At 45.3% G+C, this 27,665-nt stretch overlaps 13 protein-coding genes and 2 non-coding genes across 15 annotated transcripts; 8 read left to right on the forward strand and 7 right to left on the reverse strand.

Moving 5' to 3' along the window:
• Positions 1 to 639: 639 nt before the first annotated feature.
• Positions 640 to 930, forward strand: PADG_11501 (uncharacterized protein; the record flags this gene model as incomplete). Its single annotated transcript, XM_010760664.1, has 1 exon — positions 640 to 930. One exon carries the CDS (start codon positions 640 to 642, stop codon positions 928 to 930), a length of 291 nt encoding a protein of 96 aa, XP_010758966.1.
• A 496-nt stretch (positions 931 to 1,426) lies between these two features.
• On the reverse strand, positions 1,427 to 2,231 carry PADG_02851 (uncharacterized protein; the record flags this gene model as incomplete). Its single annotated transcript, XM_010760322.1, has 2 exons — positions 1,427 to 1,989; positions 2,072 to 2,231. The coding sequence occupies 2 exons, from the start codon at positions 2,229 to 2,231 to the stop codon at positions 1,427 to 1,429; spliced, it is 723 nt and encodes a 240-aa protein (XP_010758624.1).
• A 1,344-nt stretch (positions 2,232 to 3,575) lies between these two features.
• Positions 3,576 to 5,157, reverse strand: PADG_02852 (uncharacterized protein; the record flags this gene model as incomplete). Its single annotated transcript, XM_010760323.1, has 4 exons — positions 3,576 to 3,700; positions 3,790 to 4,397; positions 4,502 to 4,752; positions 4,825 to 5,157. The coding sequence occupies 4 exons, from the start codon at positions 5,155 to 5,157 to the stop codon at positions 3,576 to 3,578; spliced, it is 1,317 nt and encodes a 438-aa protein (XP_010758625.1).
• A 1,397-nt stretch (positions 5,158 to 6,554) lies between these two features.
• Positions 6,555 to 7,577, reverse strand: PADG_02853 (uncharacterized protein; the record flags this gene model as incomplete). Its single annotated transcript, XM_010759864.1, has 1 exon — positions 6,555 to 7,577. The coding sequence occupies one exon, from the start codon at positions 7,575 to 7,577 to the stop codon at positions 6,555 to 6,557; it is 1,023 nt and encodes a 340-aa protein (XP_010758166.1).
• Positions 7,578 to 8,888: 1,311 nt separating this feature from the next.
• PADG_02854 (uncharacterized protein) lies at positions 8,889 to 9,074 on the forward strand (the record flags this gene model as incomplete). Its single annotated transcript, XM_010760324.1, has 1 exon — positions 8,889 to 9,074. The coding sequence occupies one exon, from the start codon at positions 8,889 to 8,891 to the stop codon at positions 9,072 to 9,074; it is 186 nt and encodes a 61-aa protein (XP_010758626.1).
• A 798-nt stretch (positions 9,075 to 9,872) lies between these two features.
• On the forward strand, positions 9,873 to 10,907 carry PADG_11502 (uncharacterized protein; the record flags this gene model as incomplete). The annotated part of the gene is made up of 2 exons (XM_010760665.1): positions 9,873 to 10,041; positions 10,372 to 10,907. 2 exons carry the CDS (start codon positions 9,873 to 9,875, stop codon positions 10,905 to 10,907), a joined length of 705 nt encoding a protein of 234 aa, XP_010758967.1.
• An 897-nt stretch (positions 10,908 to 11,804) lies between these two features.
• On the reverse strand, positions 11,805 to 12,818 carry PADG_02855 (uncharacterized protein; the record flags this gene model as incomplete). Its single annotated transcript, XM_010760325.1, has 3 exons — positions 11,805 to 12,325; positions 12,415 to 12,454; positions 12,732 to 12,818. 3 exons carry the CDS (start codon positions 12,816 to 12,818, stop codon positions 11,805 to 11,807), a joined length of 648 nt encoding a protein of 215 aa, XP_010758627.1.
• Positions 12,819 to 13,610: 792 nt separating this feature from the next.
• Positions 13,611 to 15,748, reverse strand: PADG_02857 (endopolyphosphatase; the record flags this gene model as incomplete). The annotated part of the gene is made up of 2 exons (XM_010760326.1): positions 13,611 to 15,529; positions 15,601 to 15,748. 2 exons carry the CDS (start codon positions 15,746 to 15,748, stop codon positions 13,611 to 13,613), a joined length of 2,067 nt encoding a protein of 688 aa, XP_010758628.1.
• Positions 15,749 to 16,745: 997 nt separating this feature from the next.
• PADG_11503 lies at positions 16,746 to 16,843 on the forward strand. The gene has a single exon. It is a non-coding gene; the product is annotated as a tRNA-Asp (tRNA).
• A 659-nt stretch (positions 16,844 to 17,502) lies between these two features.
• On the forward strand, positions 17,503 to 18,700 carry PADG_02858 (uncharacterized protein; the record flags this gene model as incomplete). Its single annotated transcript, XM_010760327.1, has 8 exons — positions 17,503 to 17,544; positions 17,687 to 17,714; positions 17,793 to 17,827; positions 17,924 to 18,063; positions 18,193 to 18,208; positions 18,287 to 18,389; positions 18,457 to 18,476; positions 18,575 to 18,700. 8 exons carry the CDS (start codon positions 17,503 to 17,505, stop codon positions 18,698 to 18,700), a joined length of 510 nt encoding a protein of 169 aa, XP_010758629.1.
• Positions 18,701 to 18,984: 284 nt separating this feature from the next.
• Positions 18,985 to 19,873, reverse strand: PADG_02859 (uncharacterized protein; the record flags this gene model as incomplete). Its single annotated transcript, XM_010760328.1, has 2 exons — positions 18,985 to 19,407; positions 19,667 to 19,873. 2 exons carry the CDS (start codon positions 19,871 to 19,873, stop codon positions 18,985 to 18,987), a joined length of 630 nt encoding a protein of 209 aa, XP_010758630.1.
• Positions 19,874 to 20,198: 325 nt separating this feature from the next.
• PADG_11504 lies at positions 20,199 to 20,318 on the forward strand. The gene has a single exon. It is a non-coding gene; the product is annotated as a tRNA-Leu (tRNA).
• A 641-nt stretch (positions 20,319 to 20,959) lies between these two features.
• Positions 20,960 to 21,901, reverse strand: PADG_02860 (uncharacterized protein; the record flags this gene model as incomplete). The annotated part of the gene is made up of 3 exons (XM_010759865.1): positions 20,960 to 21,213; positions 21,313 to 21,517; positions 21,701 to 21,901. The coding sequence occupies 3 exons, from the start codon at positions 21,899 to 21,901 to the stop codon at positions 20,960 to 20,962; spliced, it is 660 nt and encodes a 219-aa protein (XP_010758167.1).
• Positions 21,902 to 22,986: 1,085 nt separating this feature from the next.
• On the forward strand, positions 22,987 to 24,149 carry PADG_02861 (uncharacterized protein; the record flags this gene model as incomplete). The annotated part of the gene is made up of 3 exons (XM_010759866.1): positions 22,987 to 23,091; positions 23,213 to 23,824; positions 23,943 to 24,149. The coding sequence occupies 3 exons, from the start codon at positions 22,987 to 22,989 to the stop codon at positions 24,147 to 24,149; spliced, it is 924 nt and encodes a 307-aa protein (XP_010758168.1).
• A 1,992-nt stretch (positions 24,150 to 26,141) lies between these two features.
• Positions 26,142 to 27,416, forward strand: PADG_02862 (uncharacterized protein; the record flags this gene model as incomplete). Its single annotated transcript, XM_010760329.1, has 4 exons — positions 26,142 to 26,401; positions 26,544 to 26,801; positions 26,937 to 27,097; positions 27,187 to 27,416. The coding sequence occupies 4 exons, from the start codon at positions 26,142 to 26,144 to the stop codon at positions 27,414 to 27,416; spliced, it is 909 nt and encodes a 302-aa protein (XP_010758631.1).
• Positions 27,417 to 27,665: the final 249 nt, after the last annotated feature.

Below are 27,665 nucleotides of genomic sequence, written 5' to 3' on the forward strand. Positions count from 1 at the left end.
AAAAAAAAAAAAAGAGGGTAAAGTCACCCTCCACATCCCAAAGTCCCACCGACCTGTTTTTTCCCCCTTAGCACAACCCTTTTAACTTGGTAATATTGAGCTTGTTGAGTCAGAATGAATCGGTTTCTTGTTGGTCTTCACTTTGTGCATGGAGCATTCGTACTTCTCGTCCCCCCCTTTCCCTTCACTGCTGCATCTACGCCACTAGAAGCTATTCTAATCAATCGTCGCCTGCACTTCCCCGTCTCCCTCCCCCCCGGGGGCTCAAACCAAGCCTCCCAATATCGGCTACACAATTTACTTTTCGGCATATATCTCCCTTCTCCCTTGCTTTTATCTGCTGATAATGACAGAATCTTCCACGGGTTGCCTTTTTTTTAAAAAAATGTTCTCAGATCGTATAAAACTATATTATCTCAATCGTGAACTAAACATACTTTAACACATTTAGCCAACCATTACAATAAGGATTCATGCCCATCACTTAGTCCAACAGTTTGTTTGGGGACCCCGGGGGAGGGGGTGGGAGTTAATATCTCAAAACCACCTTGAAAAGACACAGCGCTCCACATATTCCATCTCTAGAGGGGGTGGGTAAAGTATACGTACAAATACGCACGACAATAAAGTTTGGAAAGAATGGGGTCAACGAATGTTAGGTATTCCTCAAATGTGCCTGAAAGGATAAATGATAAACAGGGTATCAACCAATTAGAATCAGAAGGGCAAGACCCGCAAAGCGGGGGAAATCAGGGACGTCTCGAAGAAAGGGAAATCCTGGGGAGAAAACAGCAGATACGACATGTCTTAATGTACCCGTTATCCTCTGGGTATGGAGAAGAGAAGGGCAGAAGATCACATCGCGATCCCGAGGCCCTTTGCGCCTCCCGATATGCAAGCGGTAAAAAAATAAAGCTAAAAAGTCAGTGAAATAGAAGAAAATCAAATCAAACGACGGATGCTAAAATGAAGTGCGAATAGAGATGCACGTCATATACAAAAATTAAATTAAATTAACTACAAAATAGCAATATTTAAAGAGATAACCAGTCAGAAGTTTCTATTGCATATGAGATATTTCAATCATAAACATAAAAAATATCCATACAGACCATATAACATAGAGCATGTACACCAGACACCTCCCTCACTCTTCCCCCCCTTCTAGTCAAAGCCACATCACACCAACGACCACTGCTATAACCATACCCAATAGACTGCCCCGTATCTCCTTTTCGCCTTATGTGATTCTCATTCTTGTAGCGCTCGCGGAATCTAACAATGGATGTGAGATACTAGAGCGAGAAAGTCTGTCTGGGCACGGATAGCCATGTTGTTCTAGAGGTACGAGGAGGAGACTGAGGAGATTGAGGAGAGGGTTCCTTTGCGGCTTAGGTGAAGTGAAAAAAGTGCTGTATGGGTTGCTTCAGTCGATTCGCGTAGAAGGGATGGAGGAAGCGTTGTTCGACTTGTACAGAGGATATAGTTGATCTTGCCCTAGGCTGGATGGATAGACGGGCCGTGGGGCACTTTTGATATCTGGCGAGGAGAAACGGTCTGCCGTTGATGGGTCGGAGAGTGGCTTTGAGTTGAGTGATGTTTCTAGACGGGTTGACAGGTTTGGATTATTATTGGTGTCGCTACCGCTGTTAACACGGTAGAAATTGATATGTTGCGGTGGATTTGTCCGTGTTTTTTGGGAAGGATTTTCTGATCGAGGGACTTTGGAGTATGGAAGTGAGTGTTCTTTTCGTTTCTGGTGTTCGGTGCGCCAGCGGTTGTAGGGGTATATTAAAGAGTTCAACAGGGTGTTGGGGCGTGAGTATGTTTTCGATTCTCCACATGCTGGAGAGGGTGACGGCACGCGGAATACATTGATATCGAGCGCACTGGACATCCAGTGCTTCTGATGAACCGATTCCTTTGTCTGCCACAACTCATCACCATGGATGTCGTGGTGATATTGGTGTGAAATGGCCGGACAAGATTCTGAAGAGAATTAATGTTAATATGGAAGCAGCATTGACTACTACAAAAAAATAATTAAAAATAAAAATAAAAATTAACGCACCTTGCAGGTCATCAGCGAGGAAATGGAGCGTCGCAGCATATTGTCTAGAGAGCGTATCCTTCCATTGGATCCTGAAGTGGGCCGGCAGCAATTGCAGGAGACGGAAAACGAGCGTAACGGCCAATATGAAGAGACTTGCTCCCACAATTTTCAACGTCATCATGAAGCTCCCTTTAACTACGCCATCCCACGAGAAACGGGGTTTGAGACTTGAAATTCGTAAAACCGGGTGAAATGGTGGCTACCCTCAACAGCCGATCACAACCTCCATGCTGATAGTGGGATAGAGTATAAAAGGAAACGCAGGTTTTCTTTTTCCTTTTTTACTATTTTCCATTTTTTTCAAGATTTTCACTCCGTCGCAATCAACACTGAGCGTAGTCGTGGGCAGACATGGGTTTGACAAAGGAACTGCACATGGCTCCATAGGGAGCAGAGTGTATAGATTTCTCCCAATCAGTGCCAGACAATTGAAGGGAACGTCTAGCTAGCTACCTGAGGTGGAGCTGCTTTGCATTGACCTGCACTGGACGTGGTTGTTGAGCGGGTTCGGAGCTTACTCGAGGGTTGGAAAAGATGCAGCTTGTGGCTGTTTCATGAAGGGTGCTTAAGTAACTTATTGTACGAGTCCCTACGTGGAGGAAGAGTCACCTCTACGGTAACTATAAGTTTTGATTGAATCGCTCTCCTATGTATCCTGTTATTCCATTCTGCTTTATTTTGCCCTGTTCTAAAATAAATTTAAAAAAAATAAAAACCGCTTAATCCGTTTGATTTGTATTTCTGCTTTCTCAAAACCGGTTTTTGAGTCCAAAGCACAGTTTTGTTCAGGTTATCCATGTCTACGCTGCGGAGCGTCAGGCATGTTCAGCAGGTGAGATCTCCAGGAAAAGAGTTAGCAGTGAGGCATTCGTGCGGTATTTAAATATCGCAAACTAACGAACTACACATTTCTCTCATTAACCAGTTGTTCAAGCTGGTTTATGTACGAAGGGATGATATTGCTGCAGGGTCCCCCTTGGAAACTTAGAATAAAGAGTTCTTCGGGCTTCATTATTACCCGTCAATTTGGGGGATTAGAAAAGAGGAGAATCGAGGCATTCTTAAAATATTTCGCACATTTCATTTCATTTTTCACGTGTGGCTCATCGATAACCAGGCTTCTCGTATAAAGATAGCACCTTCAGCCCTACAGAGGAAACAAAAGCAGATTCATAGTAATACATATCAACCATGAACCGTTTTACACGAACGGACCGGAAGATAGCCATGGTCAGAAAGAAAATTAAAATCATTAGTTATCATTATATATCAGTGTTCAGATTACAATCACACATTCCAAATCCTGCCATTGTTCAATGGTAAAATTGTATACATGTACGGCGCACAAGCTTCCCTACATAAATCATCCAAAACAAGGCATAGGGGCAATAGATATCACATCAAGGGGAATATGTTTAACTGACGCATCGTCACCAAAGTCACCCTCCTCCCTGCTATCTCCTCATATTTTGGATCGCTGTTGTGACTGTGTTTTGAAGACTTTAACTAGCTGTCGCACTGAGAGATCGAGCAAAACATCCTCTGAGCCCCCGGGAATGCGGGCACCGGGAACTTCACGATATATACCTGAAAAGAGATGTTAGTAATCCGTTAAACAAGGAGGGGAAAATAACACAAAATAAAATATAAGTGCAAAGGGAAAAAGGAACACTTACGCTCAGCAATCTCTCCCTGTCCAGTTCTTGTTAAGCCACTGCCTCCAAATAGCAGCACGGCAACCTGAGCACACTCATTCAGGACCATACCAGCCTTCGCTTTAGCGAGCGCTGTCAGTCCTCCCAGCCGGAAATCGGCCTGCTCCTTGGACATATTATTCAGTTGGTACAAGAACTGCTCAACCCACGCCCACATAGCCTCCAGTTCAGCACCGGCCTTTGCAAGGCGATGTCGAACGACAGGCTGATCCATCAACGTCTTTCCGAAAGCTTCGCGCTTCAGACAATACCCGAAAGCAGCACTGAGGGCTACACGAGCCTGGCGAGTCACCGCGATGGTGATGGTAAGGCGCTCGTGGTTGAAGTTGGTCATGATGTATTTCATTCCCATGCCTTCTTGGCCAATGAGGTTCTCGACGGGGACTTTGACATCATCGAGCTCTATGAAAGTGGTGCCGCTGCAGGCTTGGCCGGTAACTGAGAATCGGCGCATGGTTACCCCATGATAGTTTTTCAATGGGACAACCATGATGGATAGGCCACTCGGACCTGGGCCGCCAGTTCGCACGGCCATGGTGGTGTAGTCTGCCCAGATTCCATTTGTGATCCTGAAAATATGGATGTCAGTCAATATCCTGATATGTGCACTCGTCGATTGAAGGTCTGTCCCAAAGCTGTCATGATCTGGTTGACTTGGCAAGACCATGCATACCATTTCTTGGAACCGTTGATGATATAGTGTTTCCCATCAGCGCTTTTTGTGGCCCTCGTTGTGATGTTGGCAACGTCGCTTCCAGCGTCAGGCTCCGTGATGGCAATACAAGTTCGTTTCTTACAGGTCAAGAGATCGGGCAGGAATCGTTCCTGGAGCTCAGGGCTGCCGAATTTGAGAACTGGTGGAACACCGTATGCCATTCCAGCGCTAAGAGAGCTTGAAGGACCGCTCAATCCTGAACGGCGCATCTACAATAGCTCAGTATTAGCAAACACCAGTATGAAACATTTACTCGCAAATCCATCGTGTTAGGTTTTTACCTCATCTAAATAGATTCCAGTATATATCAAGTCCCAATCCTCCACTTTAACCCCAAGGATATCATTAATGCCAAGTTTCTTTAGCCACACGACGGGTAGAGGAGAAGGTAGATTGGGAACCAGCATATTATGTTTCGCGAACGTCTGCCAGACATGCTCTGGGACGGTCCCCTCGCGCTCCCACTCAAAGGCATGGGACGTCAAATTTTCCCACATAAATGCGCGGCATGCCTTCTGAAATGTCCGGTGGGCTTCAGTATAGTACGGGGAAGGGAGACCGCAAAGGTATGGGGGTTCCGAGAACGGAATAGGGTTCTCAGAGTTAGTCGCCATGACTATAAATACGACAGAACAGAAAGATGGGATGTCTTATTTTCAGATTTGCAGACGGAAAGGTCAAAATAATTTCTTATTGGGCTGGTGAGAGTGAGATATGGGACCCCTTAAGAAGGTCCTGCTTTGCTGAACGGGGATGCGGGGAGGCGAGGTAAACCCGGCACAGAGCTAATACTCGGACCTCCACGAACTGTAAGCTCTTCTTATTTGCTCTCATTGTAGAAGACCATCGTGCCGGCCTAGCAGAGCCGAGCTTGACCGGGCATCTTGTTGACAGCTCTCAGATACCTCGGGATAAGACCTCGGCCCACGTTGACAGCTACGGCTTGGTTGGAAGATGAACCGGTCTTGAAGCCGAAGTCTTGGAATGTCGTTTCAATTGCCCATCCGAGTTAGTGCGGTTCAGCTTGCATTCTTACCGAGATGACATGAACATAGATACATAGATCTCTCCCTCCTCACATCAAATAATCGCGATAATGTGTATAACTCTATGGAGACTGCATTGATACTTTGGAAACTCGCCTCTTTATCTCATGATAAAACGCTCTCCTAACGGTGAACCTACCCGAAAATTGAACACAAAGAACTTGTATCACTGGCAGACGATTGACATCAAGGGATGTATGAATATCCAATTTAAAGAACCGGAGGATCATTAAGCCCAGGGGTTGTCATTTGGGGCTTTCAAAGGTGCTAGTGTTGGGGAGGGATAAGAGGATTTAATAAGCACAGGCGTAGGCAAAATGGTGTCCTAATCTGAGTGTTGTAAAAATAGCTAGCGAGTAGATCTGACAAATAGGTATGGTTCATACACGCATCACTGTTCGTCAAGTTAGCACGGATACGCTACGAGGAGCAATATGGTGGAGGATGTTGTCCACGGAATTGCAACTGTTTTAAGGATCTTTGCTGAGAAAACCTTCCTAGGGTGATCGAATACCAATATGAAGACAAAGACGTATGTGTAGATGAGCAAACCTCAGAATCAGATGCAGAAAACTAAAGCAAGATGAAGAACAGCGCCAAATCCCTCTTTTGTAGAGAACTCCAGTGAAAGAAATGACTGGTGAAAACTGGAAACTCCTCCGGGATTGTCATTGATACCAAAAAATCAAGAAGGTTTTCAGAGGGTGATGTAAATAAATTTTGTACACCAGAGGGTAGGGGTATGTATATATGCTACCTGGGTATGTATGTACAACACATAGGGCATGGAGCGGACGCTAGAATAGTCCAAATATGTCCAAGTTGAATTTAAGTCATCAAAGCCTTGCAGAGTTCAAAAGCAAAGAACGAAACCACTATGTGTGACATCAGATTGGGTTCGTCATGGTAGGGGGGGACATGACTGAAGAATATGCGCTTGATGGGGGCACTTTAGTCGGGCTTCCTCAGGTGGTTGGAGTTCGTTGGTGGTGCTGCCGCTGGTAATAATATTGCTGTTGCTGGGGTTGCCGAAGGGTTCCGCCGGTGTCCTGCTGATGGGTCCTTGGGGTACTACCACCTGGCGTGCTGCTGCCTCCCCCGCTACTCGTCTTGCCTCCGCGTTTGACCATTTTGCCCAAGATGCCCACTATCTCAGCGGCGTCTTCAAAACTCTCGTCGTCCATACCCTCTTGCGCATTGTAGACGTCCGCGATGGCCTGTTTGGCCAGACGTCTACAGCCGTCGGAGTCGTGGAGGCAATCGTACAGGTACGCTGCATATTCAAGCTTGACTGACAGCCTAACCGGATGTGAACCTGGGAGGAGAGTATCTGCGAGTTGCGCTACGTCACTGAAACAAGCCGTAGCTATTGGAGTGTAATCCAAACTTGGGAGTATGAATGAAGAGGCGGATCTAGGGGGCTTAACGGCTGGTAGGCCAGGAGGGCGAAGGTGTGTTCCACCAACGGGACCTCCTTCTGGTGCGACAAGAGTTGGTGAGGCGGTGATGGAATCTCGATTTGGGATCGGGGACGACTTTGAGTCTCCTCTTACACCACTGCCATTGTCAATCGCGTCATGTCCATTCGCAACATGAAGCGGTGAGCTAAATGTGGGTAGGCTTCGAATACCTGAGACGTGGATACTTGGCTGGTTATGGAAAAGGACGAAAATATGGTAAAAGGATGCTCTGAGCTTATGGGCCAGGACTTTCAGTTCGACATAAGCCTCAACCATGGGGAGCACGTATTGTTCCGTTATCACCAATCCTTCGCGGGAAAGCCATATTATGTGGTGGTAGAGTTGTAACGATTTGGTTTCTCTCGTAGGATCAAGCCGGCGGCGCTTACGAGCGCGAAGGAGTTTTTTCGACAGTATTACGGAAAGACCAAGGAGTTTGTAAAGCATACCAGAGAGATAGGCATTTTCGTGACCTGTGCTGGCCGCAAAGAAGCCCAAAAACTTTTGGTCAACTTCGGAGGATGCCATCCAAATAGCAGAAAGTGGAGTACTGTCTAAGTGATCCCGCTGAGGTAAAAGGATGATCAGTTCTCGTGTATCTTCGCAATGGTCGAGTTAATGAAAATTGTTTTCAACTGCAATATGGTCCATAGCTTCTGTGCTCATTGAAGAAACGATGGAAAAGGAGCAAAACGACGGTGCTAAAAAGGTGATAAGGCCAAACAAGACGGAAAGAAGTTGGATGAAATAGTGCAACTGAATATCCCAAAGCCAATAAATAGAAATTCTTTATTAATAGACGAAATATACAGGGTCCACAGCCCCCAAACTCCGGCGGCAAGCAGAAGATAGTTGAAACCAATAACATTTATAAAGTAAAAACTGGCGCGCTTACCTGTCTCCAAAAAACTATCAATTCAGTACCAGCGCCAATATTAAAAAACAATTCTCCAATTCGTGACAAATACTATTTTCTTGCGGGTTTCAAAGCAGCCGCCGTTAGAATTTAACGGTGTAAGGGGCACGTTGGATGGGGACCAAATATTATACCGCCAAATAATCAAAGTTCGAGGCCCAGTGCTCAAGGATGGGTGTGTTCCAAATCGAAACTGAACTGTCCTGCTCGAGAAACGGATAAAAGTAGCTCTACAGTGCGTGATAAGGAGGGCCAGACAGAGGACTGGTTGCTGTTAAAGTTGATTGTAGGAAAGCGTAAAAGTTGTTGAGTTTGATTAACTATCGTTGAGGCTAGAGACAACAACCTCATAAAAGGAACGATGTTTATGAAGGCGTAATATCGTACAGGTGATGTCAAACCGTGCTCGAATACCTGTGTCGGCCGTGAAGTATCAAAATGATAGCGCTGGGTTCTTTTGTTGTATAGTACCAGGAGAAAACCGAAGAGAGAGAATAATGTACAAAAATCTGGGGCTGAAACAGAGATGGCTGGGGGCTCAGCGCGATCTGTCAGCTTCCAATGCGATAGATATATAACCAGTCAGTAGTTGTCTTGAGGGATAATAGCCCAATGACATACCTCTTCAACTGGGTCCGTTAAGTAAGGCGGCTATATAACGGCTATTCGTCAGAAACGTCGAAAGTTCAACCAATGACACGATTGGGGTTCGAAAAGCTGGGAACAGCGAACGCAAAAGCAGGACAAGAGGTCGTAGCTGTACGGCAGGATAAATTCGCGATTCATTGTTTGCAATTGGGCATGAGACGATGTAGATTTGGGTGCTGCCAACACAGAGCGACGGGCAGGAGAAGATGACCAGTGGCTGAACTTGACAAAACTAGAGCATCAAAACGACGTGCAGCATATACCGGAAGAAAAACATGGCGATTGAAACGGGGAAAGTCAGAAGAGAATTTGCACAGAATCAGAGGGCCCCAATGGCCGCTGAGAGTCCGTCACGTCAATCTGTCGGTGTGGAGGTTGGGATGGGGCTCAGTAAGCAAATTGGAAGTGGAGTAAATGCAAGAGATGGCACTAGCCCCGATATGGCGCTCCGCTGCGGATAGAGGGAAGAGATAGAAAAAATATATGGATATCACCAGCCAGCAAATTGGGGCTGCTCTGTTGCTGGGCTGCTGAGCTGTTGACTGTTTGCTTTCTTGTTCTTCTGTCACTCTTTGCTCTCCTCTTGGCTATGACGCTCTAATGCAGCTTGTCTTGTCAACAGATGTGTAGTCCAACGTCCCGATGAGCCACCAATATTCAAGGTGGCTTGCTAGGTGACAGAATAGCCGCATGAAGAATAACTAGTCACAGCGACAACAGTGGCGATTATGTACATTTTCAACACACCGAAGGCACAGTCCTTGTCGCACCCGAGGCGTCGTGTCTGGCAATGGAACAAATTCTGGCGCAGCAGTTTGAGGTGGCTCCGCAGGTCGCATAGCATGCATACCAGAGCGAACTAGATGCTGTGGCACGGTTACGTGTCAGTGCCAGAACTCTTCATTTTAACCCAAGGACTCCCTAAGCTGGTGTGGGTTGCCCTAAATAACAAGGTTACAAACTTAAGCGCCGGAGCAAACCAAGGAAAAACCTGCAACAATCTAGTTAGTTACCCCTAAATTCCGCTTCAGAGGAAGCCTCTTCAAGGCGTCATTATTCTCCCGGGATTAGAGAAATAAGATTCTTCCTCAGCATCCACCCGAACACAAACAGAATAAGCCACGATCTAATAATTTGCAGTTGAAGATTGCTATGTCGTCAGTCAGCAGGTTTAGTTTATTCAGGGTCGTCTGGGTACACACCCCAGGGGAAACACAATCTACAGTACGGACACAAGAGCTGGTGATTCTTGACGGAGGATGAGCAACAAATCGTGCATTTTTGCTGCCTATTTTCAGCTTGGGGATGTCAACACCATTCCACAGCTGTCTTCAATAGAGTTCGAAAAGCGTCCTGAAGGAGGGGAATCCTTGCCTGGTTGGCGAGCTAGGGACGGGCGCATGCCAGCGTGGCACCCAAGGAATGACAGTGAGAAATGAAGGATGGTGAATGATGTTACTCCCTGTTTAATATTTCTCTTTTGTACTCCCCCTCAAATGCAGATTCGATTGCTATCTTACCTGGTGTGTAGCATTCATTAGAAGAATGCCTCACGATATGGTATACTATCTCCCAATAGAAATTTTGGACATTTGAGAAATCACCCGGTATTAATCAATATCATACCTTCTGAGATCTGTAACCTCAGGTGCCCGACATTAGTTATCTCAAACTTCCAAGTTCTTCCTGAAGAGCATCTCGGTTCTTGGGAAGTCTTTGCAATATCCTTGTCCAACACAACCTGAGGCACAATCTCAGCCACAAGTGGCGCTAAATGGCTAGTTACTCATCAGGCGAACTCAAACGTCATCCCAAAGTCTGACATTTTCCAACCAGCAATATTCGCTGAAGAGAGCCCGAGCAAGTACTCGGAAAGTGCTCGCCCTTTGTTCATGCAATGTTGCCCAGACTTGGAGTTCTCCCGGCACGCATTGCAAAATATCCATAGGGGCGGCATCATTCTCGGCAACAAGCAAATAATGAATTGGTCAGAGAGTGGAAATTATAGGCCCTTGCATGTAGCAAGAGAAGAGCCTGAATTCCACCCAATTCGCATCATTTCACTTGGTGCCTTCCCGGGCAGTTTCGTTACTGAACACATTGCCATCTACAATAGAGACATTGTATACAGACACTGGGTCTCTTCATCGACGGACCCACGGATGCGGAAAAGAACCATGCTCAACATCATAGGTCCTTCCAACCTGATACGTTTCGAAATGAGAAACTTGAACACGCGTAAATCAGAGACTCTCTTGGAGTTGGTTTATCTGTGTGATTGGATGCTTCCATGATCAGTGTGCTATTAAGGAGGCTGCAGAAAATGCAGTTATTCCACAACGAAGGACCTGGCCATAATGTCAAGACTGCGTTCTCGAGCTTTTGGATGACTTGGAGGAGAAAAAGATTATCGACGGTTAACGACGAGAATTGAAGTTGTTAAGGCAAGCAGGAAGGCAGCGGCAGGGTCCTACGGTTTTTAATAATAACGGTCGTCCCTATCCTATGCCTGTTGTTGCATTGCTGAAATTGAGATTTACGGTCTTGCATCTCAAATAGATTCTCCAATCATAATAAATACCTTTTGTCACTTCGGTAATTTTTCGTTAAAATATAGAGTTTTCTTTGATTGGCTCGTATTGCGCTGCAACTATTATCCTGATTGCAGTTTTCAACCGAAGACAACCCTTATAAATAATCTGTGTTGAAACGTCAACAAAAACCCCATCCTCCTAGCAAACTAGTTTCTTAGATACTGGCATTTTCCTCGACCGGTAAACATGGGCGATGCTGCTCTTTCTGGAGCATGACAATTTACATTTTAATGAATAAATTGCTGTTCACCCTCAGTGATGTCAGGACAGACAATATCATGGTGAAACAAGATTTCCGTCAATAGTCACCATGTTGCTACTGGGATTATTGCAAAATGGTCCGGCCGAATTTCCTTCATTTTACTAAATTTCTAAACTCCTAACCACTCACACCCCGCCAATAAATAACTTACCCCAAGATCCTCCACAAAGCAATCTCCCACAGCGTTTCCAAACAAACCACTCTGCTGCTAAAATTTAACAATGGCCGCTGTCGCCAATCAATGCTAAGGAAGACCTGAGCCAAAAACAGCAGATGACTTCCATCCCCCTTCCTACGCCTGGCTTCAGACAGGTTTTCTACAACGACAATAGCCGTTACGATCGACTAGCAAGCGACTTCTGCAGTGCATCACGGATGAGACGATCGCTATCATCCTCCGCAATCACGAGAATATCGTATGCTTCCTCCTTCTCTGGACCTTCCTCGGTCGCGTCGTAGTTAAGCTGGACCAGTCTAAGGCTCTCTTCGGTGTCATGAACAAGCGCGGCGAACACCTCGTCAGCCATCAGGTATTCTGCTCGATTAGTAATTGCCGTTCCAGAACGATCGGCGGCGACGAATACCACAGGATCGATTCGTGTTTTGGCGTGAAGTATCCACTCCAGTATTTCCATGTCCTCAGCGATTGACCAAGATGTTACCCCGTTGCCATTTTCTTGTCTCCAGCTTCGAGGGAGCTTGCCCTTTGTACGAAGATCTGCGAGGTGGCCTGCAATGGAGTGTGAGGTTCGTCCGCTGTTCCCCGGCATATTCTGCGCGAGCCATTCGTTGGTGTGTTGCTCCATGCAAGTAACAATAAGCCACATCTCTTCTTCGTCTGTCCACAGAGATTTCCCTATATTGGGAGGGTAGTATTCTTGTAAGCTTCAAGTATCCGACGAAAGCCATCAGGGTGCACCAGTCTATGAAGCTCTTTACACATACTCGAGGGGCGAATGCCCTCCCCTATTCCTCGATTGTTTACCTATACGCCGCCAGCATCAGTATAAAATCACGGTACGATACCACGCGGAGTCGGGTGGTGGGTTGTTTTCACTTGCCATCGACAGATCCAAATGAAAATATTAGCCAAAACCGCACAGTTAGAATAGCAACTATTCGGAAATGCGCACCTGTTTAAAGTTTTTTTTTTTTTTTTGCTCTGAAAAGATTTTTTCCTCTGAATTACGGCATGATAATATATCAACTTTTTCGTCGGTTCTTCGCGGGATTGAAAAGTCGAATATATTCGATGGACGGACCTTGAACATGGACTTGCAGTGTCGTCCAGAGAAGAGTCTCGAATCGTATGAACTTGCAGAGAGAATGATGGCATTGTCAGCCAACATTGAATGTTATATACCAGGATTTCATCCGACGGCATTCGTCTAATCTATGGGGATTATCTCCTTTCAGGTCTTGGAACAAAGATTATTTGACAACGAGATATGAATATCCCAGCTTCGTGGATCTTAACAATGGACCAACATAAAGGAAAGAATCTGACAATCCTCGTTGGGCATTCTCTTGAGCTCTTCCCCATAAAGGAGCTTTTAGAGGCGTTCCTCAATGAATTCATCCCCATTGTCAATGGAATTTACCTGACAGTCCTCGCGGTACATCACTGGATATCTCTACTCTGGCTCAAGCCGATGGCATTGACCATCGTGTGTTTCTTCCTTTCGTCTTTATCAAATCTGGTCTTTCAAGTCACAAAGAAATCAAGATCAGAAGAACAATAAAATGACAGACAAGGGGAACCGTAGGAAACTAAGGATAAGATAATGATTCCACGTAAACACCACTATTTCACATTCTAACCCTTCACCGGCCATCTTATGTTACATCCGGAACCAGGCTTTTACCAAATGAGATAAATTGCACGCCTCAATATTCCAGGATACTCCCCCAGGGATTAGGAAATCAGGGAGCCAAAGAAGCTCACAACCCTAAGCAATAAAAATACACGTCGTACGCACCGATGCATTGACCCAACCTTGAATATTGCAAACGAGAATCAGGTATTATACAAAAATAAAAGAAAGGCCTTGGAGAAATACGTAGAAAACCCAATACAACAAGATGTTAAAGCCTAAATTCGAAATTATATAGGAAATAATAAACTTATTCAGATATATCCATTACTGCATCACGTCACTATCGAAATAACCCACAAATGCCCGTCGTACAAACACGGCCCAGATACTTTCACGAGACTTCGTCCCTGCCGACAGTGGTAATTCTATCTGCGTGCATAGAGGGTCCGACTTGTCACCCCCTGCGTCCAAAGGCGGTCCAGACGGCCCGTCGGGGGTTTCGGCTTTCCTTTGTTGACATCTAGCATCAGCATTTGGAAGCACCAGTGGTTGATCTTTCTTCTCCGAATCCTTTTGCGCAACCCTTCTGGCGAGATCCAAATAGCTCCTGACGGTCAAATCCTTCAACTTATATGACTTGTCCGTTTTAGTGTCATAAAGCACTTCAAAAGAGATGGATCTTGGCTCATAGCGGTCGGGCTTCCTCCCACGGCCCCTGATCCAGTGGAGAGGGTTTTGGTTGTCGGAGTATTGATTCGCTGTTGATACCATCGTTTTTGTATCGATGTCTGATAAATTAGAGAAGTATTGGGTATACGAAAGTAGAGTGAACGGTTGGTTCGAATATGCTGGCCCAGGAGGCGCGGTGGGAGACGGTGGGTGCGGAACTTTAAAAGTTGGCTTCTTCTTCTTCTTCTTCTTTTTCTTCTTGCTTCCTTTCTTCTTTTTTGCGGATAGATTTTGACCTTCAAAATCTAAGTCCTCAGACAGAGTCGAAGTTCGAAAAGATGGTTTGTTATGTTGTCCCGATACTTCCGACCATAACGAAGCGTTCTCTAAACCGGATGTATTGTACTCGATGACGCGCAACGCTGGATAATAGTTTGGAATTATGCTGGGTGACACGAGCGATACGCTGTATCTCTCCGCCCAGGGGCCACCGATCTCATTCAAATACTCTCCCATCCTCTTCTTTTTGCGGCTTGAGGAAGAATCCAAAAGATGGATATCATCGTTGTGGTGGCTATCGTTAATAAATACAAATGAAGATGGTGAAGGCTCAGGTGGATATGGCAATTGCGACCAATCGCGCCTTAGGCTTGATAGATAAGCCAGGCGAGATTGTACTGATACCTTTTCTTCTGCACCCTGCTGCTTCCCCTGCTTGTGGTGAGATTCGACCCCGTCATACCCGAATTTAAGTTCCTTGGAGTCCTGGAACATGAAATGATCGATATTCATATGCCCAAACATATTCCCAACGATGATGTCCCGGTATTGGTATAGCCAAAGCGTGTATTTCTGCCAGCACGTCTCGTCCCAGTTCTCTTTGGAGTCCGTCCTAGCTGGGGGAACATGACCGATTAAAATAGCTTTCATGTTCCTTTTCCTGATGAACTGAAGCTGGACCCGCAGCCACTCCATATGTTTATATCCGGGTTCATTTTTATCCTCGCATCCGTCAGCTGCGCTGTTCGAGTCGTAGAAGTATAAGGTATTTAGACTGAACACAGCCAGTTTATCGGGAATAACTTCCACGTAGAACCAGCCACCCTCGACGAAAGTATGGCGCTGTTCCTCTGGAATGAAAGGATCCCAAATCATGCCCAATTTCCTAGTCCAACGGTTGGGTCCGCTCTTGAAGATATTGTGAGGCATTATGTCATTGTTTCCAATCGTAGGGACGACAGGAATTCGCATTCCGTTTTCCTTTCCACTAGATTTGGAAAAAATATCAAAAAACTTATCGGCGAGAACCTGGTTCATATCGATAACCTCTTTCTCCGTACGAGGGGCCTTTTCATCATTGTCGTGACGGGCCGAATCACCAGTCCAAACAACAAAGTCGATGGAGTCTGCAACGTTTTCTTGGATCCAGGCAAAAGTTGCATCTACAAGGGCCAGTGGGGAATCACAGCTGGAGCCAGTAGTTCCAAAGTAGCCTGCGTTCCCAGGTCCCCTGTGACATTCATGGTCGTCGTCGGGATTCGAATGCGGTTTATAGTATGTATCAAGATGTATATCTTCGAAGTGATTACAGTTGGTATGTATGTTTCGCAGTTAAGCATTAGGGCGCAAAGGCAGCTAAACTAACCAGTTATATGCAGAAAACGACCATGGAGCTTTTGGTCGCGTTCTACACGGACTTTCCCAGGCTCTAGCGCCAGCGGATACAGAGCCCCTGCAAAACCCTGCAGCGGCCAGACTGCCAGGAAGGAGATAGTCACGATAAGCTTGGACATGGTTCCCCTCACTTCTTGGCTGGCAATGAAGCCAATCTTTCGAGGTCTAGAAACATTTAGCGACAGATATTCATTGAAGGCTTCAATGAAATGGCAATATCAATCGAGCGAATAGGGAGAAAAGTTGGAGGTCACATTAATTGCACCCTAAACCCGCCATCACCTGGTTTGCGCGGAAGACAGCAAAAGCAGCATATACAGAATCCCCTTGTGCTCATTTAAAGATAATGCAGATATTCACGACAACATCTCTCATTTTCTTGCTATTTAAGAAAAGAATCTGTCAAACAACCAAGTCCTCAAAAGTGGCAAGACCATGTGACTAACTAACTTAGTTAGGTTAGTTAACTAGTTAACACTTATTTAAATTAGGTAATCCAGAACATTCCAGAGCCATTATGGGTTAATTACATGTGACTTATCCGCAGTACCGTACCCGTACCCCATTTAAGGCTGAAACAAAATGCCCCAAGGTTTGGGCTTGGATCCATGGGCTGATGAAGACCTTCCAACCTTTCAGAAAAACGACAATCTATTCACTTTCGCATCTTCTTTCCCTTCCTGAATTCACTGGCCCTTGGCATTCAAGGTGAGCTCTTTGGCCTGCACGCCTGACAGAGAACCATCCATGCCTAGGTCCGTAGGGAGTGTGAAGAGCTCGCATACGATATGAGTAGCTATTTAATATACGTCTGCAGTATGCCGTGGATTGGAGCAGCACATGAGTACATGCTGAACAATATCGAGTTCCGTCCGAGCGCATGTAAAGCTTAGATGGACTCGGGGCACGTAAATGCACTACCATAGTTACAGATGAACCAGGCTTAGAAATGTGGACAATATTCCCCGGTTGGACTTCAACAAAAGCACTGGCCACCTCGTTTGTATTCCTCAGTGTGCCTTCGCAAGCAAGGTTGGGTTTGAAATTGTGCTATGTTAATAACCCCTGTTTCTCTTATTTTACCAAACTAATATCATGTTGATGGATGTTTATCTATCCTCGATGGTCTAGTGGTCATGATTTCCGCTTGTCACTATTGTCACTAGTAACCATTTCAAGCGCGGGAGACCAGGGTTCGATTCCCTGTCGGGGAGTGTTTTCTACTTTTTAATTTTATATTAATATATTTATTTATTGAGGAGGGAAACGCCCTACACCAGCAGATCATAACGGAAAGAGCGGATTGTCCGAAAAGGACCTTTGAGAATCGGAGGGCGATTGATTTTTAAGCAAGTTCGAGAAGAAACCATAGAGCAACATTGAAAGTTCACCATGAAAAGGGCCAGTGTGTCTTAAAAGCCCCATCCGAGGTGGTTGCGATTGGAATGCAGAGGCAGAGCGAAGAAAGTGGCAATTCCATCAAAGGTAGTGGACTCTTAAGGCAAAATTACATTATCTTTAACTGTTAGATTCTCAATTTTAAAATAATTACAATGCTAAAGCTCTGTTAGCCGGTTGTACCGACCGCTGCACGTGATCTAGAAGCTAGCCTCCCCTCCCGGATGGGAGGAATAACAGGACGAACATTAGAACGCGATATTCGTTATAAAGTTCATTTATGATTTTGTAAAATAATTCAAACTCTGACAAAACAACGGGCAAGAACAGTGCGGGAATATTTGCACCTCCACCTGATCCAACCTGATCCTGAGCTCGACATTAACGTCACTCACTCTTTACGTCAATCTAAATCATCTGCGCTCCCATCTTATCAAAAAAATAGACAGAAATCCATTACGCAAAAAACGCAAACATGTCTGGTTTCCCGAACCTCGAGCCAGCGTTCACCATCCAGGTACCGCGCTACCCCGCATTGCTTGTGCTTGGTGGAGAAGGCGAAAGTTACACGCATTCTTCCCGACCTAACACGACTCCCAAAATATCTAAATGATATAACTATATTCGAAATAACTGACCGAGTTTTGTAATTGAAATAGGTTAAAATACAGCCTCCAACTGCTATTGGTATGTGTATTCTATATTCGATTTCATGTCCCGTCCTTTTAAGTTGTCTAACAACCTCGATCAATGAAATCGTAACAGGCAGTGCTGCCCGCGGAACACAGCTTATGGTTACTGTACGTCTTTAGACCTTCTTTACTTTCCATTTCCATGGACAAAACCGTAGCAATTCATGGGCTTAATATTCCGCTTGCTGTGCTTGAAATGTATAGCCCATGATCTCAGGAACCGTCAAGAGTGAAAACAACTTTACCCCAGTTTTCAATGGCGAATTTGTCGGCCAGGGAAACGATTATATATACGTTGATCCTGATGGAAAACATCTGCGACTCAATGCCCATGGTGTCATTAAGTATGTAGAGCTTACATGAGCGAATTGCTCTGTTCTCTTTTGACGGCTAGTCACTGGTTGGAAGGTGGTGCATGATGATTGAAGGTGCTGGGCTGATATTTTTTTTTTCTCTCTCTCCCTTGTTTAAAGGACAACGGATGATGCGGTGAGTTGAAATAAGATTTTCGGCCATTCCAGACAAACAAAGTTGCTCTAGTTGTTTAACTGAACATCTTGGTTCCAGACCGTCTATCTCAACTATACGGGCATTGTCGACATGACCCCAGCACTCTCCTCAATCCTGAGCGGCGAGTCAGAGTCGACAGTCACTCCTTTCGGGAATTCATGTATGTTCTAATACTTTCCGCTGCCTATCTACACTTGGTTGATCTGTTAGCTCACTACAGTTTATAGTTACCCATCTCACTTTCCAGGTTAGCATAATATCTTTATACTCAAAGCGGGAACGATGTTTCCAAATATCTCCACCCCTTCCGCTACTGAATTCTGCCTGCTTTGCTAACACAACCAGACTGGCGACGAAAAATATGCAAGCCTTGAGACAGGCGTATGGGTTGCAGCTGGACACTTTATCTATATGAAAGGCAATCCCACCATTGTGGAGTATAAAGTTAGCAAGGTTACTTACAAGGACTGAAGATGTGAGGACGTCGGACGACGGGTAGTCTAGATATGATGTCTCTAACAGTTCCGAAGTTCCACTGTCCTATTTTCCTTAGCGTACCTAAATGTCTCTTTTCCATACTGTTTTGAGAAGTTTTGAATTTGGATTATAGATAAGAAACCTATGCCTCCGTAACCACCGCAACCTGAAAAGCTCCTCCACCTATTCCCATACGAACGCAAATCATAATCGTAAATATAGTAATAATAATAACCACACATCTCAGCAGACTCCTCTCAAACCTCCCCTTCCCTCCCCTAGACCAGCAACGGCCTCCTCTCCCCCCCATCTCTCCCTTCATCAAAAACAACCACAACCCTTCTTTGCCCCATCCTATCCAACCATCGCCTGCCACCAACAACAAATCTAAACCCATCCATCCATTCCCATCCCGACCCTGGACCCGCCCCCGTTCCCGTTCCATTTTCCCTCCTCCTCATCGACACAAACCCCCTCCACCCCATCTTCATAAACACCACCACCACCCACCCTACCAACACAAGCACCAATGTGCTCAGCACTGAAACCACACCAGTCAAGAACGTGGCGGTGCTGACATTGCAGCCAAGCGGGGTTGAGCGTAGCTCCCAGCGCTCGTGAGGGCCGAGTGGGCAGAGGGTGTGATTTTCCAGAGGGGCGAGGAGGGGGAAGGGGGAGCGGTTGGGGATGCAGGTTGAGGACTGAGGTGTGGAGAGTTAGTTTGTTGGTTGTTTGTACGTTAAGGGTTTACAGATATATTGGAGGTGGAGGTGAGGTTGGGGGTGGGGGGTTGAGGGTGGAGTGGGAAATAAAAGGGAGATGAAATGCTGCCAGCATATTTTATTTAATGCCCATATTTTCTTTTCTAAATGAACACAAGGTGAGATTACATATTATAGAAATGGCGAATAGATAAAACAAAAAATACGCAACCGATAAGCTAACAAAAAAGTAACATACAATGGCACACCAACTACACGCCTTCGACGCCTCCAGACAGGACCCACACGATTGCCGTCGCCAGCAGAACTGGAACAACCGTTCATCGTCGTTGTCATCGCTACCACCGTTACCCTTATGTTTTCGGTGACGATTAAGAAACTCCGGCCATATATCCGAGATATTATGAGATGGGAGTTCGAGCTCGAGTTCCGTGCCAGTGGCCATGGAGATATATAAATTAATATGCTACGCACGATGAGGGAGAGCTATGTTATAGATATTCTATTCCGGTGGACACCGTCCTGAGTGGCATGTGAAATGCTCATGATAAATAAAGTGAGGGCATTGATAGTTGTAGTTAGCGATGGATGCTGAGAGATGTCATAAGTCTAGTCCCTGAGGATGGGAGATTAAATAGCTACGAATGCCAAGCCCCTACTATCTCCGACCCAGACGAATAAGACCCATGCCTTTTTTTAGACAACGAACAGAACCTTTGGAACCCGAGGATAATCCAACATAATATCCACCCACAAATGTCTGTAAAAATGGGAAGATGGCCGAGCGGTTATGGCGCTACGTTCAGGTCCTTCGGTGAAGAATCTGATGATTCTGATGAAGTAGATTCGTAGTAGGGTAACCTGCGTGGGTTCGAGTCCCACTCTTCTCAGTATATATTCTTTTTTTTTTTCAAAAAACATGTGAAAAAAAGTTCCTGTCCATCAGGATTGATAAAGTATGTAACGTGTAGAAGAGGTTGGGTGGAAATATAACAATGGGGTGAGCGGAGGAGCGGAGAGTTTAAAGTCGCTCGTTCTCATGAAGCTAACCACGGAACCTCAAGCCTGCTCCACTCGTTGAGAAACATGAAATGACATGAACACAACGGTCAATTCATATCCTCCATTTCAATCATAATTCTTACAATATAAAACAGTGGGCAAAAGTAAGTTGGATGATAGATAGACACACCGACTCCAACATAGAAAACAGATTTCATATTAAAAACTGGGGTAATAAAAGCAAGCGATGCTCAGAGAGTAGATATATGTTACCTGGAGAATAAAACGTACCACAGAGATCACCGCAAAAGCTCTGGGTGTATTCTTGCTTTTCGATTGCTTTCTCCGTAGGAAGGGACTCGATGATATAAAAACAAGCGCTCTTTTCTATTCTTCATTCGCTCTTCATGATTAAGAAAATAAATGCTACAGCAAATAAAATATATCCCTTGAACCAAAAAAGAAACACTGAAAACAGGAAGATAGCGGCTTAAACAACACGTTTAACCTATAGTGAAAATCAGGTCAGTCAATGCTGGCCGCAAAGATGAAATAATACCCAAAGATTTGTCTGGGAAGAGAAAACAAAACTCACCTCGAAGAACCGCTTCAACCACCAGACCTGGAAAATTCCCTCGCCAATAATGATAGCAAGCTGAAAAATACTCCACCACTTCACTCTCGCATTGGTGCTCTCAGCTGTATTGCGATGCGTGCGTTCCCGAACGACAATATATTGCTGCTCGTTTTTAACCTGTGTCAATTCGTCGGATAATTTGCGAACTATCACCCACAAAAAGAAGATTCCAATTAGCAATTGGTACTTTCATCGAAGAAAAAATAACCATAAGGTATAAGTATATATGCATAGGCAGATCGAACCTTCAGCTTCCAGAGGGTCAATAGGGGCTTCGGATTCAGGAACGTAGACAAGTCCATGCACGTTGAAGGAGACCTCTTTGGTATTCGATGACCATGCCTCGTTGCCAAAGCAGTAAACGTATTTGCCGTCTCGGGTTGCTGTGAAGGAGTATTCATCGGAGGAGGAGTAGCCGCTGTAGAGTCGTGCGCTAGTGGGATCTTCGATCTAATTAATTCGGTGTGGAATACAGGGTGGTTAGCGCCAGGGAGCAAGTCAAATCGATGGCTCATTTTTCCGTCTTTGGTTATTTGTTCCAATTGATCGAATGTAAATCCGGTGCAGGGTTTGGGCAAATTTTTATAACACTGCAAAGACATATAATTTTTAGTTGTTTTTTAAAGAACGTACCCAGAAGTTAATATCGAGATTCCCACTCCCGCCAAACTCCCTATCGCCTGTCTGGTAAGTGACAGTCATCTGGTCGTCCTTGTGCAGATCCTCGTGAAAACATTCCCGCGAGTGCGCCCGGAGGAGGATGTTATGTGAAGATACAGCCCCTATCCATCCCAGCAGCGAGAGCAGGCCGGTAGCGGAGGAGAGAAATCGCATTGTGGCGCCCGGGGGTGTGTTGGTGGATGGGTTCAACAATTGGAGGGCAGAGAGGGAGGTGACAGAGACTTGAGAGTCAAACTCCGGGTGGAAGGTAAAGAGGGCGTGGAGTGAAGTGAGGTGGGTCGGATGTTGATGTTATCCGTATGAATGTCTCTCCCTTTGCTGATTGATATCTGGCAGCTTCATCCTCTATGGATGCCAAGATTGGCGCAAGACAGTCTTCGTGATTTTGCCTCAATTAGTTAGACCCTTTGGCTAGCTTGGTTATATAAGCAGATCAGCCAGAGGAAGCACGGGCCAAGATAACCCAATATATTCCAAGGCTTCCAGGGAACAACTGATCAACTCCACTTCTTTGGCTTGCTGCTGCCCGCTTCGCTTCTTGCATCCAACATTCCAGCTGCCAGGAGGGGATGAGAAATAGATGATGATGATGATGATGATGATGATGATGATGATTATGGGTGGGATGAGCTGGGTGGGTTTAGATATAGGACTCCATGCTTCTGTTGGGATGGATGGTCCTCGCAATCCAAGCAAGTTGACAGCAGTCATGTGCTCTTTAAACAAGCTATCCATCCAATCCATTTCATCAATTACTGGGAAATATGTTGTTTTGTCTCATTTCTTTTCATTTTGCTTTCTTTCTCTTTGCTTATGGTTGGCACCTTCAGTGTGAAATCTGTATTACAAGGGCAAACTGTGATATGATCATGATATTGCGAGAGGCTTCCCTCTCTCTAGTCCAATCTTCTTTCTATATCTCTCTCAGGTTACTTTATATACCTTTTTTTTTTAATTGAGATTCTACTAAAACTAGCAAATAATCTGAAGTAATTCTTCGAAATACTCTCACACTGTCGTTGTTTGTTTAGTCCCGTTGCCGTGTGACTTCGCTCCTACTCACCCCATTCACCAAACAGACATTCTGCGCCTCTCTTCTTTCCACATACATCTCTTCATATATCAGATGCCTAATTTCATCTTATCCTCCTCTCCTTCATTCGCATCTGTGGCCTTCAAAAAGCCTGAGCAACACCTAGAAATCCTTCCGTGGACGGACAAGATAAGATACCTCAAAGATGCCTACCTACAACGATGGCAGAGGCGGAATCAAGCTATCCTTCGCTGATGTCTTCAAAAGCTCCAGAACAATCCGTGAGGAGATAGCTGCTGTTTCCTACAAGGTGAGAAGACACTATCATCTAGAGAGCCACAGAGTCACTCCACATGTTCTTTTGTCGCATGATGTTTACATATATATATCACATGCCAACTGTCTAACATATCAGCCTCCTACCTACATAGAGAGCCGTAATAGCAGCCAGAGCCAAGAAAGCAGCAGCAGACCTAGCCTCCCGCAACGCAAACATAACAGCATATCCCCCCTCGCTGCCACCTGGCTTCCCACCACTGGTCTACGTGCCTGTTCGACCCAACCCAGCAATTACCACTGACGGGAGTCAACAAACCCTGCAATGCCCTCCACAATGTGTAATCCAGCACCAGCCCCAGCCACCGAACGTCGGGAAACCCCAATCAAACCAGGCTGGCAGTAATGGCTCTTCACCCACTTGTACCGTTACTGTTCCCGCCCCTGCTCCAGCACCTGCTCTCCCGCAGCAAGACTGGACAACGGACGACGACGACATGCTGCGACAACTGAAGGCGCAAGACATGACGTGGAAAAGCATATCGGTGTCTATGGGTAGACCGGTCTCTGCGCTGAAGAATCGGTGGGGAATTATTCGGCCGGCTGTGGAGTATATGATTCAAAGACCGCATACGATGGGCCAGGGACAGGGACAGGGACAGGGACAGGATGAGATAGGTTTCTCACGAGCGCCACAGCCTGGAATGACGCATCGGAGACATGAGAGGCGTGTTTCGTTTTCCGAGCCGCTTGTTGTTAATGGGAAGGTATGTTGAAGTTCTATACGTACACTCAACCAACGACCCTCCCTCCTCCAAATTTCCGCGATGTTTCGATTTTGGCGCATGACCGTCATTAAAAAAAAAAGGTGAACAAACCTTGCAGAACGAAAACTACACCTTCACACGAACTCCCAAGAAGAAAATCCTCTACATCGATGAGAATTTCAGCTTTGAGGAGATCCTGCTCCTGAACAAGCTTGCTATGCAGTGTGACGAGGAGAAGTGGCTGCGGATTAGTTCGCGGTTCTTCGACAAGACGGGTAAGCGACTTACGCCGCAGGAGGCAAAGGAATATGTTCAAAATGGGTAGATTTATAATACTGTCTTTTCTTTTCGCTTTATTTCTTTTCCCTTTTTTGGTTGATGGTCAAGGTTGACAGGGGGGATACGGCACAGCAATGGAAGTTTTATTTGTTTATTTTGTTTTTTCAAAAAGAAACGGTCGGTGGAATACCGGGGGTGTGAGGTGGGTAGGTGTTGTGTTGGAGGAGGAGGTGTGATACCAGGACCAGGGAGCATGAACAATTAGTTTGAGGAATTTCCGTTGATTTCCCATCCTTCTTGATCCCTCTCTATCGTTTTTCTTCTCTTTCCTGCTCTTTTACGGCGCATCGAGCATTGGTATTTCTACGAGATATACCCCTAGTTCCATTTGCATTCTGGTCCTCTTTCTTTCTTTCTTTCTTTCTCTCTCTTTTATTCGTGAAATGAATGGATGATCAGGTTTGGGTGCGCGATGTTTAATGCAAACTGAGCAGTATTCTGCTCTTTCTCTCCTAGATTAATATGCACTACCATTTCGATCCCTTGGCCATGGGAGGCAGGGTTGGATCCAATGAATAAGTAGATTCCAGTCGGGAGTATATAAGTGATGTAAATCACAAAAGCTGCGGTCAACAGATGGTCAAAAATTCCGTATCAGCCTCACATTCGTACAACTGATTCAAATACGCATATCCTTCACAGCTCATTCTTCTGTCCACAATTTTGTTATGCATCGTGCCGTATATGTATGTGATGTCGCTCTCACCATCAAACCTACGGAGTGTATCTATATCAACGTAAAGTCGAAGCACGCGATTTTTACCCAACTACTCCCAAGCTTCAATCATCAACGCCATGTCAGATGACATTACAGTAGCTGAGTTACTGTAAATATGATAAATATTTAAATTTTATATATAAGAAAAAAAATAAAATACTGTTTAATTTTTCTCATCTAGTAAAGTTAAAGCAAAGCTACTTGGACTGTTAAACCCAATCTGATATTAATATAATTACATAGAGAATGCTTGAAAATCTTCTTTCACTAATTAGCAATTTCTTCACAACTTCTTAATTCTCCCATCTTCAATCTTCTGATGCCCATATTTCAGTCGCATTATCAAGCTTCTCTCCATAATTCCTGAATTATTAATATATTTTAATACAGCCTATTCAGTCTAATGATATATAATCTTTATATAATATTTTGAATAACTAGTTACAAAAAAGTGTGGAGTGGCGGATTACGTTACCGCGAACTTTAAGCGTCTCCCCTGGAATTCCAAGGTACCATTTCAACGCTCCACGGGATATCCGCCTCCAGTGGCAAACCGGCCAATCGGTGAAGCCTATCCCTCGGGGGACCCACAACTTACCACCCGATAACTCGCAGCATAACCTTGGAATGGGCCAATGTCAAGGCTACCGCGTTTAAAATGTAGAGCCGGGTTGAGCTGTTGTATGCGCCTCCCATTCCCACTGGGTGCTCTCCAAAGGGGCCAAGGAATGTTAGTATCCCACTAAATAATGTCTAATAATTGGCGGGTGAGAATCCTTTTTTAATTTCTTTTTTTTTTTTTGAAAACGCTGGGGGTTCTTTTCATACGGCCCCGTTGACAGACTGGCGGACCTGTTGCGTGTGCGAACGTCAAGCCATCTCTTCGCTGTCAACTCCTTTCAACGTCTTTCTTTCACTTCTTCTTCTTCTTCTTCTTCTTGCTACGCTTCTCTATTTTCATCCGTTCCTTTCTTTTAAAAAGGGCATTTCCAATCCTTTGGGTGTCCCTTTTCTGACTTTTCAACAACTTACCAAACTTCCACCACTCTCTTTAAGTTACCATTCCCTTTTGCCATTCTTTTGCCATTGTGTGAGGAGAGAGTCCGCTCCTTGTTATTTTATCCCTCTCTTGCACCCTTCTTTCACCAAACCTCCTTCCTCTCTCTTTGCCGCCCATTTCCATATACCAACGCCATTCATTTTTTGGACCCTTTCCCGCTCCCTGCTTTTTTTCATCCACGCTAAACACTTCTCATCACAATGCGTCTCTCCACATTCCTCTCTCTTATCCTTGCCTCCAGCCCGGCCTTGGTCTCAGCAGCTGGCACCTTAGGCTTCTGTCTTGGTGTGAAAAACGCCGATGGAACTTGCAAATCGCGCAAGGATTTCGAAGACGACTTTGATGTCCTGATGGCCCATACGAAGATCGTCCGTACCTACGCCGCGGCCGATTGCAACAATGCAGAGGCTATCTTGCCCGCTGCCAAATCTAAGGGGTTCAAGGTTGTTCTAGGTATTTGGTATGTGGTGAATGAACCAGTAGTGGCCATTCCTGTGAGACGTGGGCCATTGGGGACTTGAAACTGGGTGAATGGAAGTTAATGTTGTATTTTTTTTATATTTTATTAATATATATATATGTGTGTGTGTGTGTGTATATAGGCCTGATGTCGAGGAATCATTCAATGCCGACACAAAGGCCATTCAAAAGGCCATCCCAGGCCACGAGGACGTCATCGCTGCCATCACCGTTGGCTCTGAGACGCTGTACCGCGGCAACTTCACCGGCGAAGAACTCCTGAGCAAGATCAATACTGTCAAGAAGATGTTCCCGAAGGTCAAGGTTGGGACTGCAGACAGCTGGAACAAGTACAACGATGGTACCGCTGACGCCTTGATTAAGGGTGGTGTGGATTATTTGTATGTTTTTTTGATTTATTTTATTCTATTTTTCCGTTCGTCCCCTTGTTACCAACTACAATTACCGGCCGGACTTAAAAGATATCTTCGTTGGGGAATTACGAGCTAAACTTTGAAAATTTCTGTTAAATCCAGCCTCGTCAATGCCTTCGCCTTCTGGCAGGGTAAGGCTGCCCAGGATGCCACCGAAACCCTCCTCGACGATATGGCCCGCGCCGTGAGCCATATCCAGCTCCTCGCCGGCTCCCGTGCTAAAGACATCTACATCGCTACTGGTGAAACCGGCTGGCCAAGCGGTATGCCCCCTTCCACACTTGTAACCTTCTTTATATCGAACAAAAATATACAGACATCAGAATAAATGCTAACTTCCCTCATACTTCAGATGGCGGCTCCGACTACGAAGACGCCAAAGCCGGCACCGCGAACGCGAAGATCTTCCACGACAAGGGTGTGTGCGCCCTGCTGCGCTGGAATGTGGATGTGTTCTTCTTCGAGGCCTTTGATGAGCCATGGAAGCCGAAGAGTGTTGGGGATAATGGCTATGCTGCTGATGAGACGCACTGGGGCTTGTATACGGCTGATCGCAAGCCGAAGTATGAGGTTAAGTGCTAGCTTGGGGATGGGATAGGATTTTTTCGTGTATGTTGTGGTTACATAGACAGATACAGAGACAGGCAAGATGAATGCAAGACAGGCTCTTTCCTTTTTATTCTCTTTTTATTTTTTATTTTTTTACTTTTATTTTAATTTTATGTTTATTTTTGCCTTTGCCTTTCTCTTTGTGTTCCGGTCTTTTCCTTGGGTTTTCGTGCCTTTTAGTTTTGCTGGAACTTTCTTTTCGGGTATTGTATTTGCAGCTGC

The sequence above is a fragment of the Paracoccidioides brasiliensis genome (assembly GCF_000150735.1).
Source record: "Paracoccidioides brasiliensis Pb18 unplaced genomic scaffold supercont2.3, whole genome shotgun sequence".
Lineage (NCBI taxonomy): Eukaryota > Fungi > Ascomycota > Eurotiomycetes > Onygenales > Ajellomycetaceae > Paracoccidioides > Paracoccidioides brasiliensis.